A 15,437-nucleotide genomic window follows, 5' to 3' on the forward strand; every position below is an offset into this window, starting at 1 on the left:
GCAGACCACCCACATAAGAAGGGGGTGATTTCTAAGAGAAGAAACAGAATAATGTCATAGGCATCGATTGGTTAAAGCTTGACCTGTACTGTGGGGTGGGATGCTTCCAACAGTTGACCTTAGGAGGCAAGAAACTTGCAGCCGACTTGCATTCCCACACACATTTGAGTTTTCAACAAGGAAAGAGGAGGAGGAGCCCAGTTCAGTCTAGAAAAGTTTCGAAAAATTGAGGCTGGTGCAGTCTGGAGGTCTTGTCTTAAGGTCTGTTAAAATCTGCTCCCCTCCAAACCAGAAAGGTTAAAATAGGTCCTGAATCAAAACTATTAAGAGTGATCCAAAAGCCAGAACAGGACGAAACAGAATATTCTCATGCACTTCATTATGACCCCATCAACAGCTTCTTCAGAAAGAATCCTCATTACAACTGACCCATTAAAGAATATCAGTTATTGTCTCCAAAATACTCCTATGTTTAGTGCTGCAAAAGAGGTCAGAATAATTTAGAACAAAACTCTGGAGTTACCGATGAGGAAATAGGTTCCGAGAAATTAAGTGACTTGCCCAAGGTCGCTTAGCTAGTGAAGGGCACAGGCTGTGTTACAACCCAAGATCTCTGGCTTCCAGGAACTGGTTTTTCCATTCCATCATTGAAGATAGCATAAAGCTATTTTCCAGAAATTTTGATAACCTCCCCACCACTCCGGGGGTGGGAGGGAGGAAGCAAGGATCAGGGGAGACATGAACTTTTGAATTGCAAGTCCTTTATTGTAGGCAATATTGGAGATAGTCTTCATTTGGGGGGGGGGGGGCGCAATCTGAGAAACGACTACAATATACAGAATTTTTTATGGATTTATTTTTTTAACCTAAAATGCTACTTCAAGGAGAGCAGAGATTAATAAGATTGTTAGATGTTCAAAGTTTTCTGGAACAGAGAAACTCTCCCACAGCTCAGAACAGCATGAGGCATGGCATTTACATCAGGGCGGTGCTTCTTCCTTACATTTACACCTACGGAAAAAACGTCTGCCTTTGGGGCTTATGCTGCAGTGATGCATGAGGGATGCTGGCTGGTGAGAGGGGAAGGGGAGGATTTCTTTTATTTTCCTTTATTTTAGAAAGGACAGATCTGAACACATTTTCCATCCCCTCAAGTAATACATCTCATATGCTGTTGGTTATGTGAGGGCCACAACACAAACCTAGCAAGCTTTTAGGAAAGGTAGCCAGTCTCCCCTGATGATCTTTCCCCGGAGCTGTCACTGGTCAAAAAAACAAATCTGGTTTTGAGAGCTTAAGCAGCGTTTCCCCCAACCTCAGTACCAAACCCTACCCAGGCCCTTGCAATGAATCTCTAGATTCTCATGATTTGCAAGCTATATCCGGCGTTTTCATTTCACTGGGAGCTCCCCTGGGCCTAGAGGGGTCAGTTTTTGTTGATCTTATCTGGCTCCATGCTTTTCGAACTGCAGCCGCTCGATATATGGTGTTGACCCTAATGCAATTTCCAGCCAAATGAGTTTTTCCTGAATGATTCCCCAAACAGTGCCAGCCACGGCACTTGTACTTCCTCCTCCGTTTTTTTCTTCCCCCTCCTCCCTCCCATTAGTAAGGGACGTAAATGTAAGAATCTTGAGCCAACCCAATCAATCCTACAACCACGTGCTCCTGGATTTCCAGACAGGAAGATGAAGGAAAGTGGCGTCGTAGTAAACCGTAGTAAAGGGAGGAGGGAAACAAAATGGGGCATGTCACATGGTCATGGCCTGGATTTTTCTCAATTAAAAAAAAGAGGAAGTGTGTGTTTCCGGCCTCTGTCAGTGGGCTGGTTGGACTTTCTCATTCTTGGGATTCTGGGCTGGAGGCACGAATAAGGACTGAGAGCATAACATCCTCCGGGCGTGGGGTGGGGGAGGGGGCGGGGGGAGCGACGCGCATTTGGCTCAGCTCCGCGGGCTCCAGAGGGAAGAGGTGGAGGGACAGAGGTAGACGACTGGCGCCCCCCATGCCCCAGGCCGCCGGCTGCCGCGGAGACCCCGGACCGAGGCCCGAGCCCACCGCCCCCGCCCGACCCCCGCTCGAGGCCCCACCCCGCGCCCTCCGCAGTACTGCCAATGCTCGCGCTGATTGGCTCTGGCGGGAGCCAATCCGCGCCCGTCCGCCCCGCCCACCCAGAGCCAGTCCTGCACCGAGGGGCCGGGGCTCAGCAGGCTCTCCCGACCACCACGCGGCCGGCGGGGCGGGGACGGGGCCAGGCAGCCCGGCGCCCCCAGGCGACCGGAGGTGGGCGGGGTGGGAGGTTTGTGAGGGCGGCCTCAGCCCCGCTGCAGATTCCCCAACCCCCGGCTCAAGGGGCTCGGAGGAGGGAGGGGAGCCAAGTGCCAAATAAATAGGGAGGAATGCAGGAAGCGGAGGTGACCCGGGAAACGGGAAAGTGCCAGAGCTGAGACGGTATGCGCCAGACAAAAAGGCCACACAGGGAGGGGAAGGGAAGGAGGGAGGAGGAGGGAGGTAGTCGTGGAGGTAGGAATCCTTGAAATCCCAAGGAAATGCAGTGAAAGAAAAGAAATGCTCCCCCCTCCCTTTTTTTTTTTTTTTTGAAGGGATCATAACAAAATGACCAAAAAAGAAAAAAAAAGGGGGGGGGGCCTAAAAGGGGTGGCTTGGGTCTGTGCCTTTGCCAAAGCCTGATCTATGTGCCCGAGCTGCAGTTTCAAAACTAAAAAACAAATTGAAAAACTGGGCTGCTGTGTCCTTTCTGCCTTCTTTCTTGGGCTCTCAACCCACTCTCTGCAGAGTAGGCCACAAGGACTGCGAGATTCTGAAATGAGGCGCGCACACACACACACACACACACACACACACAAGACAACGCCAGAAACAGGAAACAAGAGATGGGAAACAAAGAACAGGGGAGAAGGGGATGCCGGAAAACAACTAAAAACAGAACTCCGAGGAGACACAGGTTGACAAAACCCGGTAGCTGCCATGAGGTCAATCAGAAGGAAAATCACCAGTTCTGAGCTCCTGAGCTGCCTCACAAATGTTCTCCTTTGATAGAGAAAAATACTGGAGAAGCCGCAATGTTTAATAAAATGGGGAGGGGGGGGGTGAGGAGGAAGCGCGCCTCATTCCTTCCCAGTTTCGGGTTTTACCTGAGCAACAGCAAGGCAGGCAAAGACAGAAATTGCCCAGGGAGTTAGGAAAAGGATGTTTTCACAAAGCAGCATACTCATTCCTGGGAAAAGTTGTTTGCCAGGGGCGGGTCCGCTTTTGTGTTTCAGAGGAGAATGGACTGTCTTTAAACTCAACAGGGCAGAGGCAGGTGAGCAGAATTCACGATGGGAAGCAGGCCAAGCAGCATTCGGTGCCTCACAGAAAACACACCCGCACACACCTCTCATCTCGCCATTTACATCGTACAATACTCACTGTCGAATTTTTCTGCCATGGTGCTGTGAAAGCATGGTGTGCTGCTACTCCCAGATTATTAGGGATATGACTATATGCGTGTTCCAAAATATTATACTCTCCCTAAGAAAGCTCAGAAAATCGTTTGGCTTTGGTTGGTTGGTTTTTAAGGTACCCTCCACGTAAAGGGGATTGCATTTTAAAGCCCCTTGAAAAGATGAAAACTCTATTTGGTCATCAGTTTCTTTTAGAGCAAATATTATTTCTTAAACTCTGCATAAAAAGAGACCGGTTAGACCGAAGAAAGCCGGTGAGGAGAATTTCTTCTTTCCTGCCCTCTTTCAACTCCCCTCTGGCCACAATGTTGGTTCTGCTGGGTTTTTTTCTTTTTTCCTTCAAACTCTCATTACTTTATAAATGAAACACTTTGCAGCACAAACGGTTAAAGGATTAGAGGGGTTTTCCCCTAAGCTTTTTTTTTTATCATTTAAAAATAACCAAAGTTTTTAACTGATGTTGATATATACAATTAAATCTCTCGTCTAGTGACTCATGAAAATAAAGGTTAAATACTGATCAAATAATGCTTTGTGTAATATATCCTCTAAAATCTTAGTCGGAATGTTTTTATATCTATGTCTTGTTCTAGAAAACAGAGAAGGATAGGGGTCAAATATTAGAGGCTGTTAGAAACAAGGAGACTGAGGCCACATGATAAGCAAATACCTATGAATAGAAACCCAATGCACAATTTCTTATGAATGGACACACATTACGAAGAATAATGCTTTTAAAAGCTCATTCTGTGAAGCATATATCAAAAAGACTATCACAAGATAATCAGTTCGTCAGAATAAAGTGTTTCCAAATGCTGGAAACTTCTACAATGCCAACTCATCACATTATTTGCAAACTGCACTCCTCTCTTCTTCCCACAATTATGACCACCAGAAAACAGGCTCAACGGAATGAAGGACAGGCTGATTTCCTATTACAAATGTTTTTCATTTTCAGTAGAGCCTTAGCCACAGAAGACGTAACAGGCTAAGTTTCCACATTTACTGAGGTGTCTACTCTTGCCTTTAAAGACCAACCAGAAATGCCCCCCAAAGGAAGGGGCTTTAACATTCAATGCAAAATCAAACCAGTCCCCTGCGCTCCCCTAGCTCAATACTCTTTCTCTTCCACACACAAAAAAATGTTAAGTAATTTTACAGAAGATGTGCGGTAGTCCTCAAACGATCTGGGTGATGTCTCCCTGAGGCCTTTGCAAGAGCAGACAACGGTAAGGCAGACACGCTGGGGTGAATTTCCATAACTCTTAACTAATAATGGGTCTCAGACACCAGCAGACTTCACTGCATACCCTGTATGAAAACAGCCATGCCTGTGAGGTGGTGGGTCGGTGTGTGAATAATATTTCACAAATCCTGGTTCGGGAACAAAAAGAGAATGTCACCCATAATTACTTTCTACAGAGAGTCACAAACAGGCAAGTATGTCTCTCTAAATATGTAAGCCTGAATAAGCTCTTCCTCCTGAATCGTTTTAGGGCAGCAGGAATAAAAATTGATGTTTCCACTGCTATTTATGTTGCCTTGGTATTGTGAAATCACAGAACTAAAGGACATGGAGCAACTTGATAAGATCACCCTGAAGAGCTCCAAGAAACTATCTCAAGTGGAGGGTTTGGTTTAGACCCTGTATTAACCAGTATTTTTGTCGTCTGTTCCTTCTAGGGACTGACCTAAATATACAGTCAAAAGAAAACTTCAATAAAGAGAACAAGGTTCTTATATAGGGACTTCACAAGCCTCAGCACTGGTGTAGGGTATATATTTTTGAAAATCATACGGTTAAGTATTTCACTTGGGAACCTCAAATGAAAAAGGCCTCCTGGGCCGCTGCTCCAACAGGTTTATTTGACCACCAGCCAAGTGTCATGGGGGGGGGGGGGGCGGGAGAGGGGGGGAGAGCACACCTTGTGTGCCCTAACCTCTCCCATCCTGGGAATGCACCCCCTAAGGAAGCAGTGGGAAGGAGAGGAAAGGGAGCCTAGGCAAAGAGGAAGAGAATTCCAGCACAGGGTTCAAAGCGGTTTTGTCTTCTGACTTTGTCACCATGAAACGCACCTGCTGTGATGTCCAGTCGAGCTACTGGAGGTCCTCTGGCTGCTTCTGGAAACTGATGCTGGCATAGGCGCTTAAATCCTCGCTGGAGCGGCGGGTGGAGCTGCCCTCGCTGCTGCCCAGAGGCTGATGAGGGGGCGGGGGCGGGGGCGGCTGTGGTTGAGGGGGGCGCTCCTGAGGGCGCTGTTTGAAGTCCTTGACCAAATCCAGGTCTATGTAGTTAAGCCCGTTCTCCAAACCCGCGGCGGCCCCGCACACTTGGGCCGGCTCCTTGGGGGCTCCCCCGAGCTCCCCAGGCCTCAGCCACACGTTCTCGAAGGAAGCAGAACTGTGGCGTTTCACCTCCTCGGCGCTGCCGTTGCCACCACCGCTGCCCCCTCCTGCAGCGCCCCCTCCGAAGGGCACCGTGTTGCCCGCCCGGGTGGCAGTGGGTGTCGAGGAGAAGGTCTCAGAGCTGTGCCGCCTCCGGCACCCTTGCGGGTCCGCACGGATCACTTTGGCACTCTGGTTCCGGCTGGGGCTGAGGTTCACCCTGGTGAAGGCGCTCATGCCTCCGGGTCCCTGCGGGCCCCCCAGCAGGGAAGAGCGGGCCACCAGCTCCCCTGCTTTTTGAGGCGCAGTGGGGGAAGCCGAGGCCGCCGAGGATGAGGAGGGAGCGGCGGCCGTGGCCCCCGGAAGGCTCGCCTCCTCCACAACGAGGCCTGTCCGCATGTCAGCATAGCTGATGGGGGCAACTGGTGAGGTGTCCACATAGCTCTGACCGGGACAGCCCATCTGCATGGTCATGTAGTGACCCCGGCTGCTGGGCACGGCCCGGGTGGGCCTGCACACACTGGCCGCCCCAGGAGGTGTGGGGCCCACTCTGCCTGGCTGGACCCCGGCACCCTCCTGCCAGGTGGCCCTCCTGCCCGGCCCCAGGTCCATGTTCATGTACTCTTCAGTGCCAGTCTCTTCCTCTCTGGGGGCTGGCTGGAGCTGGGATGGGCACCTGACAGAAGGCGAGCCGCGGGAAGCCACGGGACCAGATAAGTAGCCCGGCTGATCCCCCCCAAACTCAATATTCACATATTCCCCTGGGCTCTTGGGCTCCGGAGGGTGCAGCAGGGGGGGCTGTGGCTGCTGCTCGCGGACCCGAGGTAAGGTGCTGGCCTTGGGATCCCCCAGGGACAGCCTCGTGGGCCGAGCCAGGCGGCTGTTGGTCTGGGCAGCTGTGTCCACCTTTCGAGGCAGATGGGGCTGCGGGACCTGATGGTGGATGTGCGGGAGGCCGGAATCGGGCCTGGCCCCACAGTACCCGCCGCCCAGGCTGTCGCTGCTGGTAGAGGAGGAGGAATCTTCTGCGGTGGCGGCATAGAGAAGGCGACCGGAGCTGGAGGAAAGGCGGAGGTGCTGGTGCCGGGCACTCTCCTCCAGCTCCCCGGGGCGCTGGGTGTGCTTAAAGGACCTTGGCAACGAGTAGTAGGAGAGGACTGGCTTGTGCTGGGGGTCCTCCGGGCCGTAGTAGCAGTCGGAGGGGCTGCTGGTATTGGAGTCCCCCACCGGCGACATGTTTATGTAGTCACCAGTACAAGACAAGAGCTTGCCGCCACCACTCTCTACGGGGAGTTTGGGATGTGGCACAGCGTGAGGGTGGTGGCCCCCAACCCCGTTGGTCCACAGCTTCCCGTAGCTGCTCCCAGAGGGGGCGGCGCCGCTGCCGCTGCTGCTGGGCCCACCTCCGATGTCAGGAGAGCAGCTGCCGCTAGGGGACATCATCATGTAGCCATTGGGGTCCACCCTCTGGGGATGGCGCCTGATGGGGTTGATGATCTGCTGTGGCGCAGACACGCTCTTGGGGCTCATGGGCATGTAGTCCCCGCTGCCCTTGCGGCTGCTGGGCACTGGGGCCACTCCTGGGGACATGGGCATGTAGCCATCATCAGTGTGGAGAGAGGAGGTGTCTGGGCGGTGGTGGCCCCGGTGTACCTCCAGACCCTCCTCGGGGTAGGAGTGGGTGGGCACGAAGGCGGAGTGCCGGTAGCCGGGCAGGCGGCCTCCGCTGCCACCTCCTGGCGGGTAGGCAGGCATCATCTCCGTGTACTCCTCAATGGAAGCCACCGAGGACTGCGACGGGGTCTTCTGGTGGGAAATGGTAGGGGACGTGCCGGCCGAGTGAGTCCGCTTTCGGAACCGATTCTCCAGATCGGCTGCACTGGCTCCTTCATCCCCGGCCAGGGCCGGGCTGGTGCCCAGGCCGGCCCCGGCGACGTAGCGCTGACCATTGCCACCCCGAGGCAAAATGTAGTGACCATTGGGGGCGGTGAGGGTGGAGGATCCTTTGCCTCCCATGCAGATGTAGTTGCTCAGCTCCTCCTCCCCGCGGGCCGGCGGGGTGTGGCCCAGGGAATCCGGGGTGACACTGCGGAAGGAACTTCGGAAATCGCAAGGACTGGAGCCGTACTCATCCGAGGAGATGAAACCGCCATCGCTGGGGGAACCGGACACAGAAGCACTAGAGCGCCGGGGGAAGAGGCAGTCCGAGGTGGAGCCGTGGCCACTGGTGCTGCTGGACGACAGACTGACCGGGCTGGTGGCAGAAGGCGAGCAGCGGGACGAAGGCATGGGGATGGAGCGGCTGTGGTTGAGAGGCGGGTGCAGCCGGGAGCTGCCGCGATGCCGGTGCGCGTGCGTCCTGTTGGTGCTAGGACTCACGGGGCTGCCGTCCACCGAGGCCGGGCGGGACATGGTGCCCTCGCCGTCGCTGGACGCGCGCACGCGGAAGGAGCCCTGCTTCCCGCCCACCATGCTGGCCGGAGAGGTGGCGGTGATGCTCTCGGTGCGAGAGCGGCGGGTCAGCCCCACCTGGCTGGGTGGCGGGTTGTTGAGGTGGTGCCTGCGCAGGGGGACGCTGATGGGGTTGGAGCAGTTGGAGGAGGACTGGCTCTTACTTCGAGGACGGAACTCGTCGCTCATGGCCCGCATGGCCTCCAGGATTGTCTCGTGCATGTTCTGGGCCACCACAGAGTCATCCACCTGCATCCAGAACTCCCCAGGTCCTGTCACTGCTGAACGGCCCACTTCGATGAAGAAGAAGTTCTCGGAGTGGCCGCAGCGTCTGATGTTCATCAGCTGCAGCACCACGGCCGCCGCCTCCGAGTTCAGCTTCACGAAGCTGATGGTCTTGCTGGTCAGGCAGAGACGGTAGATGCCAATCAGGTTCTTTGTCTGACCCAGGCCCTTGGGTTTCAGGATCACCTGCCAGACCTCCTTGAACGCAGGTCCTGGGGGCACATCCCCGTAGCTCAAGTCCTCCCCAGCCTCGCCGAGGCCCGAGCTGCCACTGCAGCTGCCCCCGCCGCCTCCTGCCCCGGGGGCCGCGGCCCCGTCGTGGTGGCTCTTGGCCCGGTTGTGCAGCTGCAGGAGGGCCTGGTACCAGCTGTCCTGCTCCGCCTCGCTGTCCGCCGCGATGGCAAAGTGCTCGTCCCGGGTGTAGAGGGCCACCAGGTGCTTGTTCTTGGAGTCCGCCCGCTTGTTGATGTTGAAGCAGCTCTCCAGGGGGATCGAGCGTTTGGGGGCGCTCGACTTGTGCCGCCACTTCTTCTCGTTCTCGTAGTACTCGAGGCGCGCCGGGCCCCCCGCCTCGCTGGCCGCCCGCAGCACGAAGAAGCGCTTGTGCATGCTCTTGGGTTTGCGCAGGTAGCCCACCTTGCGCACGTCCGAGAAGCCTTCGGTCTCCGGAGGGCTCGCCATGCTGCCGCCGCCACCGCCGCCGCCGCCGCCGCCGCCGCCGCCGCCGCCGCCGCCGAGGAGAGGGAGGCGCCGAAAAACAACCGGGTGGGGGGCGGAGGCTCCTCGCCGCGGCCCCCGCACATGCAAACAGGGCTGGAGGCGGCAGAACCCCCGACTCCAAACACCACGCCGCCGCCCGCGCCGGGGAGGGGCAGCCGAAGGGGGACGCAGCGGCTGCGCCAAGGAGGTGGCCCCGGCCGGAGTTTACGGGCGTTTCATGCCCTGGGGGGGAGGCAGTGCGTCCGGCGCTAGTGCAGCCGGGATCCTCCGAGAGCCCAGTCTCCTCGCAGCCGCCGCGGCCGGGAAGGAGCGAAGATGCATCTCTCGCCGCCCGGGCTGGAGTCTGGCGCAGGCGGGCGGCGGCGGCGGCCAGGGGTCCCCGCGTTGCCCCTCCAGGCGCGCGCGCCTTCCCTCCTGAGTTCCCCTCTGGAAGTAGCGATTCCCGAGGCAAATTAAATATCCTTGGGCAGGGGGAGGCGAGCTGCCAAGTCCCAACGTTGCACGGGGTTCTCCCTCCTCCTCCTCCTCCTCCTTCGCCTCCTCCTCCGCCTCCTCCCACCCCCCAACCGCCCCGCCGCCACCAGCCGCCCAAATACCAGCTCAATCGCAGAGACCGCGGCGCTGCGGCTGTTGCTGCTGCTGCTGCCGCCCGCGGACGGGTCCGCTGCAGCCCCCATTTGGGCCCATCTCGGCGGACGGAGAAAGTGCCTTTTCCACGCGAAACGCTACTAGGCGGCCGAGGGAGCTGGGGACGCGCCGGAGGGACAGGCTCATCCCTGCCCCTCGCTCCAGTCGGCAGGGGAGGAGGGGAGGGGACAAGGGCGGGAGGCAAAGGGGGAGGTTTGGGAAGGAGTCGGGGAAGACGCCTCTTCCCCGGGAGGCGCTGCCTCTGCAGTTACTTCTCCCCTCCTCCCTCCTCCTCCTCCTCGGAGAGTTGCCGAGAGCCCCAACCAAAACAAGCGGCGGCGTCTGGCTCTGCGCGCCGGCCCCCGCCGACCGCGCCGCCGTCTCACTCGGAGGAGAAAAACACGTGACGGAGCCTCCGCGCTCCGCAGCCCGGCCGCCGCCGCCGCCGCCGCCGCCGCCGGGAGGCTCCCGCCCGGGTCTCTACATTCCCGGCCGAGCCCGCCCCGCGCCCGCCCCTCTCCGCCCCCCGGCAGTGCCGCAGCGGCGCCCGCGCTGGGCCCCGGCGCAGCGCTCGGGCAGCGCCCCTGCGCGGCCGCCCGCCCCGGCGCAGAGCCGTCCTCCCCGCGTGCCACCCAAGGCGCCCCCGGCCCGCAGGAATCCCCGCCGAGGGTGCGGGCGGGTGTGTTTGGGTGGCTACCCGAAAGCACGAGGGGAGTCTGGGAAAACGGCGACGGGGGGGCGAGCTCGGGAAGACGCAGGAGTGAGGGTGGGGGGCGGCGGGGGGGGGGGTGGGGGACTGCGGCTACGGGGCCCTGAGTGGGAGGACCCAGGGAGGAGGGGGCGCCGGAGCTGGGCTAGATCTTACCTAACAGGTAAGATCGACCCCTCGAGAGAGGGTGGCTTCTGGTCAAGCCTCTTTCCTCCAGAAAATAGAGAAGCCAGACTTCAGTTTCACAGTGATAGGCCACGGTGAGGAAATCTGTATTTTCATAAGGTCTTCTAAGGGACTTCTGGGCCAGCCTTCCACCTTGGAATCCCCGAAACCACTGCAGGGAGAGGTACCTCGAAGGGACAGAGGGACGCCCAAGGGCATTTACTGGGGGATTCTGGTCACTCCAAATGAGAAGAGGGATCCGGGTAGGGTGTTCGATAGCCAGCGCTGTGGGGTTACTGCTGAGGAACTGGGGGGAAAAATGTAAATATCACGGCTTCCCCCTACCTCGTTCCTAGCGAGGGGGCGGGGATTCACGGGGGTGAAGGCTGGGCGAGAAAACGAAGACGTCCTTTATCATATTCCGAAATGTGTCTGTGTTTTAAAAAGGATGTTAGGGACCTACAGAGGGTTCATAAGGCCCAAACCCTACTGTGTAAATGTTGGCTTAAGTGTTTGTTTCACGCACGGTATCCATCCACACCCATTGAACCACCCCATAAAATTTTTACCCTTGACCACAAGGATAATCGGGAGAAAACAAGGATCCTGCCAGCTCAACGCTACGGGGAAAATGGGTACTTCATGAGTAGAAGAGGTCAGCATCCTGGATCTGCTTGCATAGTCTTACAGTTATCTTGGGGTCTCCGTCTCACCACATGCCAACGCTCCCCAAAGTTGTTTTTGCGAGCTGACCTATGAACAAGCAGTTTGTCCCTTGCTCGCCCGCCTGGCATTGAGAACCCTACAAAGATGACGTTTGTCATTCAGGGTAACGCTGTCTTAATTATCCACCCCGTTCCTGGCCAGTGTGGGGTTTCCGCCCCCTCTCCACGCCGGAGACCCTCCTCTGCCTCCAGCTCGCAGACACTGCGGGATGCTCGCGGGGAAACGCAGCAGTGGAAGCGCTGGGCATGCTCAATGGCCCGGCCGGCTGGGCCGCGGCGGAGCGCGCCTGGGCCTAGAGCTGGGGTGAGGGGCGGGGGCTGTTTCCAGGGGAAGCCCGCTGATTGGTAGGGCTGCCTGTCTTTCAAGCCTTGCATAGCAGGAGGGGAGGTGGGGACAGAGGGTGAGGGTACCAAGGTAGGTTGCAAAGCGTAGTAAGAGAGAGAGAAAGAGAGAGAGAGAGAACCATAGGCGCCATTCAGTGGCGTAAGGTATGTAAGTTGGGAGACCCGGCATCTGCGGAAGCCTGGGAGCTTCTCATTTCTCCTCGTACCTTCACGTTCCCTGCCATCATGCAGGCTCATCTAAACCTGGTTAATCTGTAATTTGTGTACCCACTGTTGAATTGAAAGCCCGCCCTTCTCTCCCTCTGACAGCTTGGTGATGAGGGCACACGTGCCCACTACAGCAAAGCTATAAATAGCAGATATTTGGTAATGAGGCTGCAGCGACAGGGACCGGGATTCTGGGGGCACAGCTTGCTTCGTGGGGAGCAGAGAAGGGGGCTGCGGAGCAGGGAAGCCTGAAGTTCGTAGCAAAGTGTAATTGTGTGGGCTTTTACCCTTGGCAAGAAAAAAGTGAGACGAAAGGGTTATTCGTTAGTAACATAATCTAAGGCCAAAGGGCTTTTTGCAAGTTTGATGGTTAGCGCGGGGTGGGACTGGAGGGTATTTATCATTTTGTAGGAAAATAATCCAAATCCATAGAATTTTACTTTTCAAATGATCCTCTTCCTTTCCCCACCTCCCTTCCCCCCAAAAGCTAAATAAAGGAAACACGCCTTTGTAGAAAACAAAATACTCTCTCCTGAAAGGAGGAGAAAGCCAGAAGATCAATTTAATTGCAAATAAATATTCTACCCTAACCTTCACAGAAAGGTTTGGATTTTAATCATATGAAACAAATTATTACATAATAATATAAAAGCTTTTTTGTCTTAGTAAGAAATGATTTCTGCCTTAAAAATTGAATTTCAGTGGCTAAAACTTCTATAAAAATCATGACATAAGCCAGATTGCTGCGACAAATTCCGTTCAGACCAGCAGGTTTCAGGTGGAAGGTTACTGCTGATCACGGGATGTTATTGCCATTTCTTCCTATTTGCTGATGTTTTTTTTACTACCAACGTTTAAAATGGTTAATATTTATTATAATTGTACTATAGTAAGTTCATTTGTTCTTCACATTTTTTTTTATTAATGGGTTGAGATTACTCTGGAAATGCACATTTGGTTCATATAAGATACAGAATAGAAAGAGATGCTTTTGCGGAATCTAAGTAATTTGGAGCAGGTACAAGTATTATTTTGTCACTGTACGTGCTAAATTAGTCTTGTGGCGTACTGTAATGAAATAACACTGTATGAAAAATTCAGCTCTAGCTGAAAATTCACAGAAACCAAAAAGCAAACCTATTACCAAATATGTTGCTCAATGCTGCCATCTATAGGATAGTTAGAGATGAGTTGTGTGGTAGACTAGAGTGCATTTTAAAACTAAGAGCTGAAATGGTTCATCTAAACACGGGAACAGTTGTGTTGATATTCACAAATGCAGTGATGATTCCAGGAGCTAAAACTTCACATGCCATGGATGCACTATTGGGCAATATGTCTACACTTAGCTTGAAATGAAAATATTGGTCTATGTGTAATGCTATCAGGGACATCGTAAAAACTTCGTAAATTATTACCTATGTCCCTAAAGTGATCTCTAAGTAAAAACTTATTTTGGTTGTGAATTAATCTGCTATAAATTAAACATTTTATATATTGTCAACATAGAGAAGTATAAGTCAGTGTCACAAATAACAGAAATTAGATTTGAATGGGCTGAAACTACAACTAACTGACAATTAGAAAACATTTAGTATTTCCTATATCAGAACATGTTCTGCTTAAGAGAAATAGCTCACAGGGATGCCTGGGTGGCTCAGTCAGTTAAGGGTCCAGTTGAGGGTCCAGATATTGACATGACAATATCCCATGTCAGCCTATTGGCCTCTGATTTAAAAGTCATCAATCACAAATGGTATGATTTGGGAGCCTGGAGATGCCCCTCCCCTTAATAACCTTGTTCTCGTGATTAAAATCTCTTCATCCTTTCAGATTAAAAAAAAATGTGAGGTAGGGAAATTGAAAGTGAGCTGGAAAGTGACATTTGGCTCGAGAATCTGCAAGATCAATGCTTCTCAAATCTGATGGTGTTTGTAAAGTGCAGGTTCTGATTCAGAAGGTCTAGGGCAGGCTGATGTCCTACATTTTTGACATACTCCCAGTGACACCATTTCTGCCGGGTCCATGCGGGCACCATCTTTTCTGTGACACAGTTTCAAATGACTGACGATTGGCTGAAAGGCACAACAATATGCTGCTGTGAAAGGCAAGTACTTGCATTTCAGTATTATATACATTCCAAGAGAACAACAGCAATGAAAATTCTACTTAACTGAGGCATTATTGCATTGGAGCTTCTCTCTTTTCATTCACAGGTATCAAATCTTTCAGACAAGTGTGAAGAATTATTCTGTCTCTTAAAAACATTTGTGTGAGTGTTTTCCAAGGTGTGATTAAACATGTAGAGTTCCGGCTACATCCAAGTCCTACTGAACCAGAATGTCACAGAGAACACTAGACCCCCACCATCTGCATTTTTAAGTAGCCGTTATTATGATAGGAAAAGAGACGATAAAATAGGCAGAGAGGGAAAGGATAGGACCTGAGGTCACTGGGTGGAGAAGAACACGTATTTTGGAACAATGCTGGGAGTGTCTGATCCCAGCAAACCCCCTCCGGTGAAAGGTTCCTCTTAAGAATGTAACAGAACCCCTACTCCCCTTCAGGTTTTCCTCAGGAATTTGATGAAAGACCTAAGAGTGGCCATAGGCCACCTCTCTTACCATGGAAACAAGCCATTCCGGAACGGGCAACCCAGCACCTAGAGCTATCAAACCAATAAGTGTAGAACCTGAGAAGGAACAGGGGGGAAGGGGAGGGGGTGGGCTGCCCAGAATTTTCTAAAACAAGGACCCTTGCTTATAGTCCTCGGGCACTTGCTTTCCGATGTCCTCCCCCTGCAAAGAGAGCTTTCCTACTATTCTTCCTTTCTAATCTTATACTCTAATAAACCTCTGCCTGCTGCTCATGCTGTGTCTGCAGCAAAACAATGAATTCCGGGTATTAAGGTAAAAATCCTGCAACATTTTGAGCTGCTACTTTTTTAAGTGGCATTCTAAAAGATTCTTATTTACACTAAAACTTAAGACTCATTGGCTTAGGCCCAAAGGGGAATGTTTCATTAAATACCTTGGGAATAGGTAAATGCACAGCTTTAACCAGGAAGCAAAGGTCTCTACCTGCGGGCTATTTACAACCGTTGGGTGAAACAGAGACTTCTCAGACCTGATAAGTCTCTGAGTCTTGGGGAATAATCAGTTACAGGCAGTCAGCCAGTAAGAATCCAGTTCTGCTCTAGTCTTGATTTCATTCCCCATCAATCCCAGAGAACTCAGAGAAGATAACTGAGAACTCACACAGGATTTCAGACAGGCATTAGCACCCTCAACAGACAATCCCAAACCTTTTGCTGTTTTGGGTATCAACAAAACATCAAATAAACAGATGACT

At 53.5% G+C, this 15,437-nt stretch overlaps 1 protein-coding gene across 1 annotated transcript in view; it reads right to left on the minus strand.

Annotated features, from left to right (window-relative positions):
- The window catches only part of IRS1 (insulin receptor substrate 1), a 64,109-nt gene extending 53,700 nt beyond the window's left edge, over positions 1-10,409 (minus strand). Inside the window, exon 1 of the mRNA XM_045481495.1 lies at positions 5,544-10,409. Coding sequence (XP_045337451.1) covers positions 5,565-9,269 — 3,705 coding nt within the window. The 5' untranslated portion in view covers positions 9,270-10,409 and the 3' untranslated portion in view covers positions 5,544-5,564. The remainder of the gene's footprint in view (positions 1-5,543) is intronic.
- Positions 10,410-15,437: the final 5,028 nt, after the last annotated feature.

The sequence above is a fragment of the Leopardus geoffroyi genome, chromosome C1 (assembly GCF_018350155.1).
Source record: "Leopardus geoffroyi isolate Oge1 chromosome C1, O.geoffroyi_Oge1_pat1.0, whole genome shotgun sequence".
In the NCBI taxonomy this organism is placed as follows: domain Eukaryota; kingdom Metazoa; phylum Chordata; class Mammalia; order Carnivora; family Felidae; genus Leopardus; species Leopardus geoffroyi.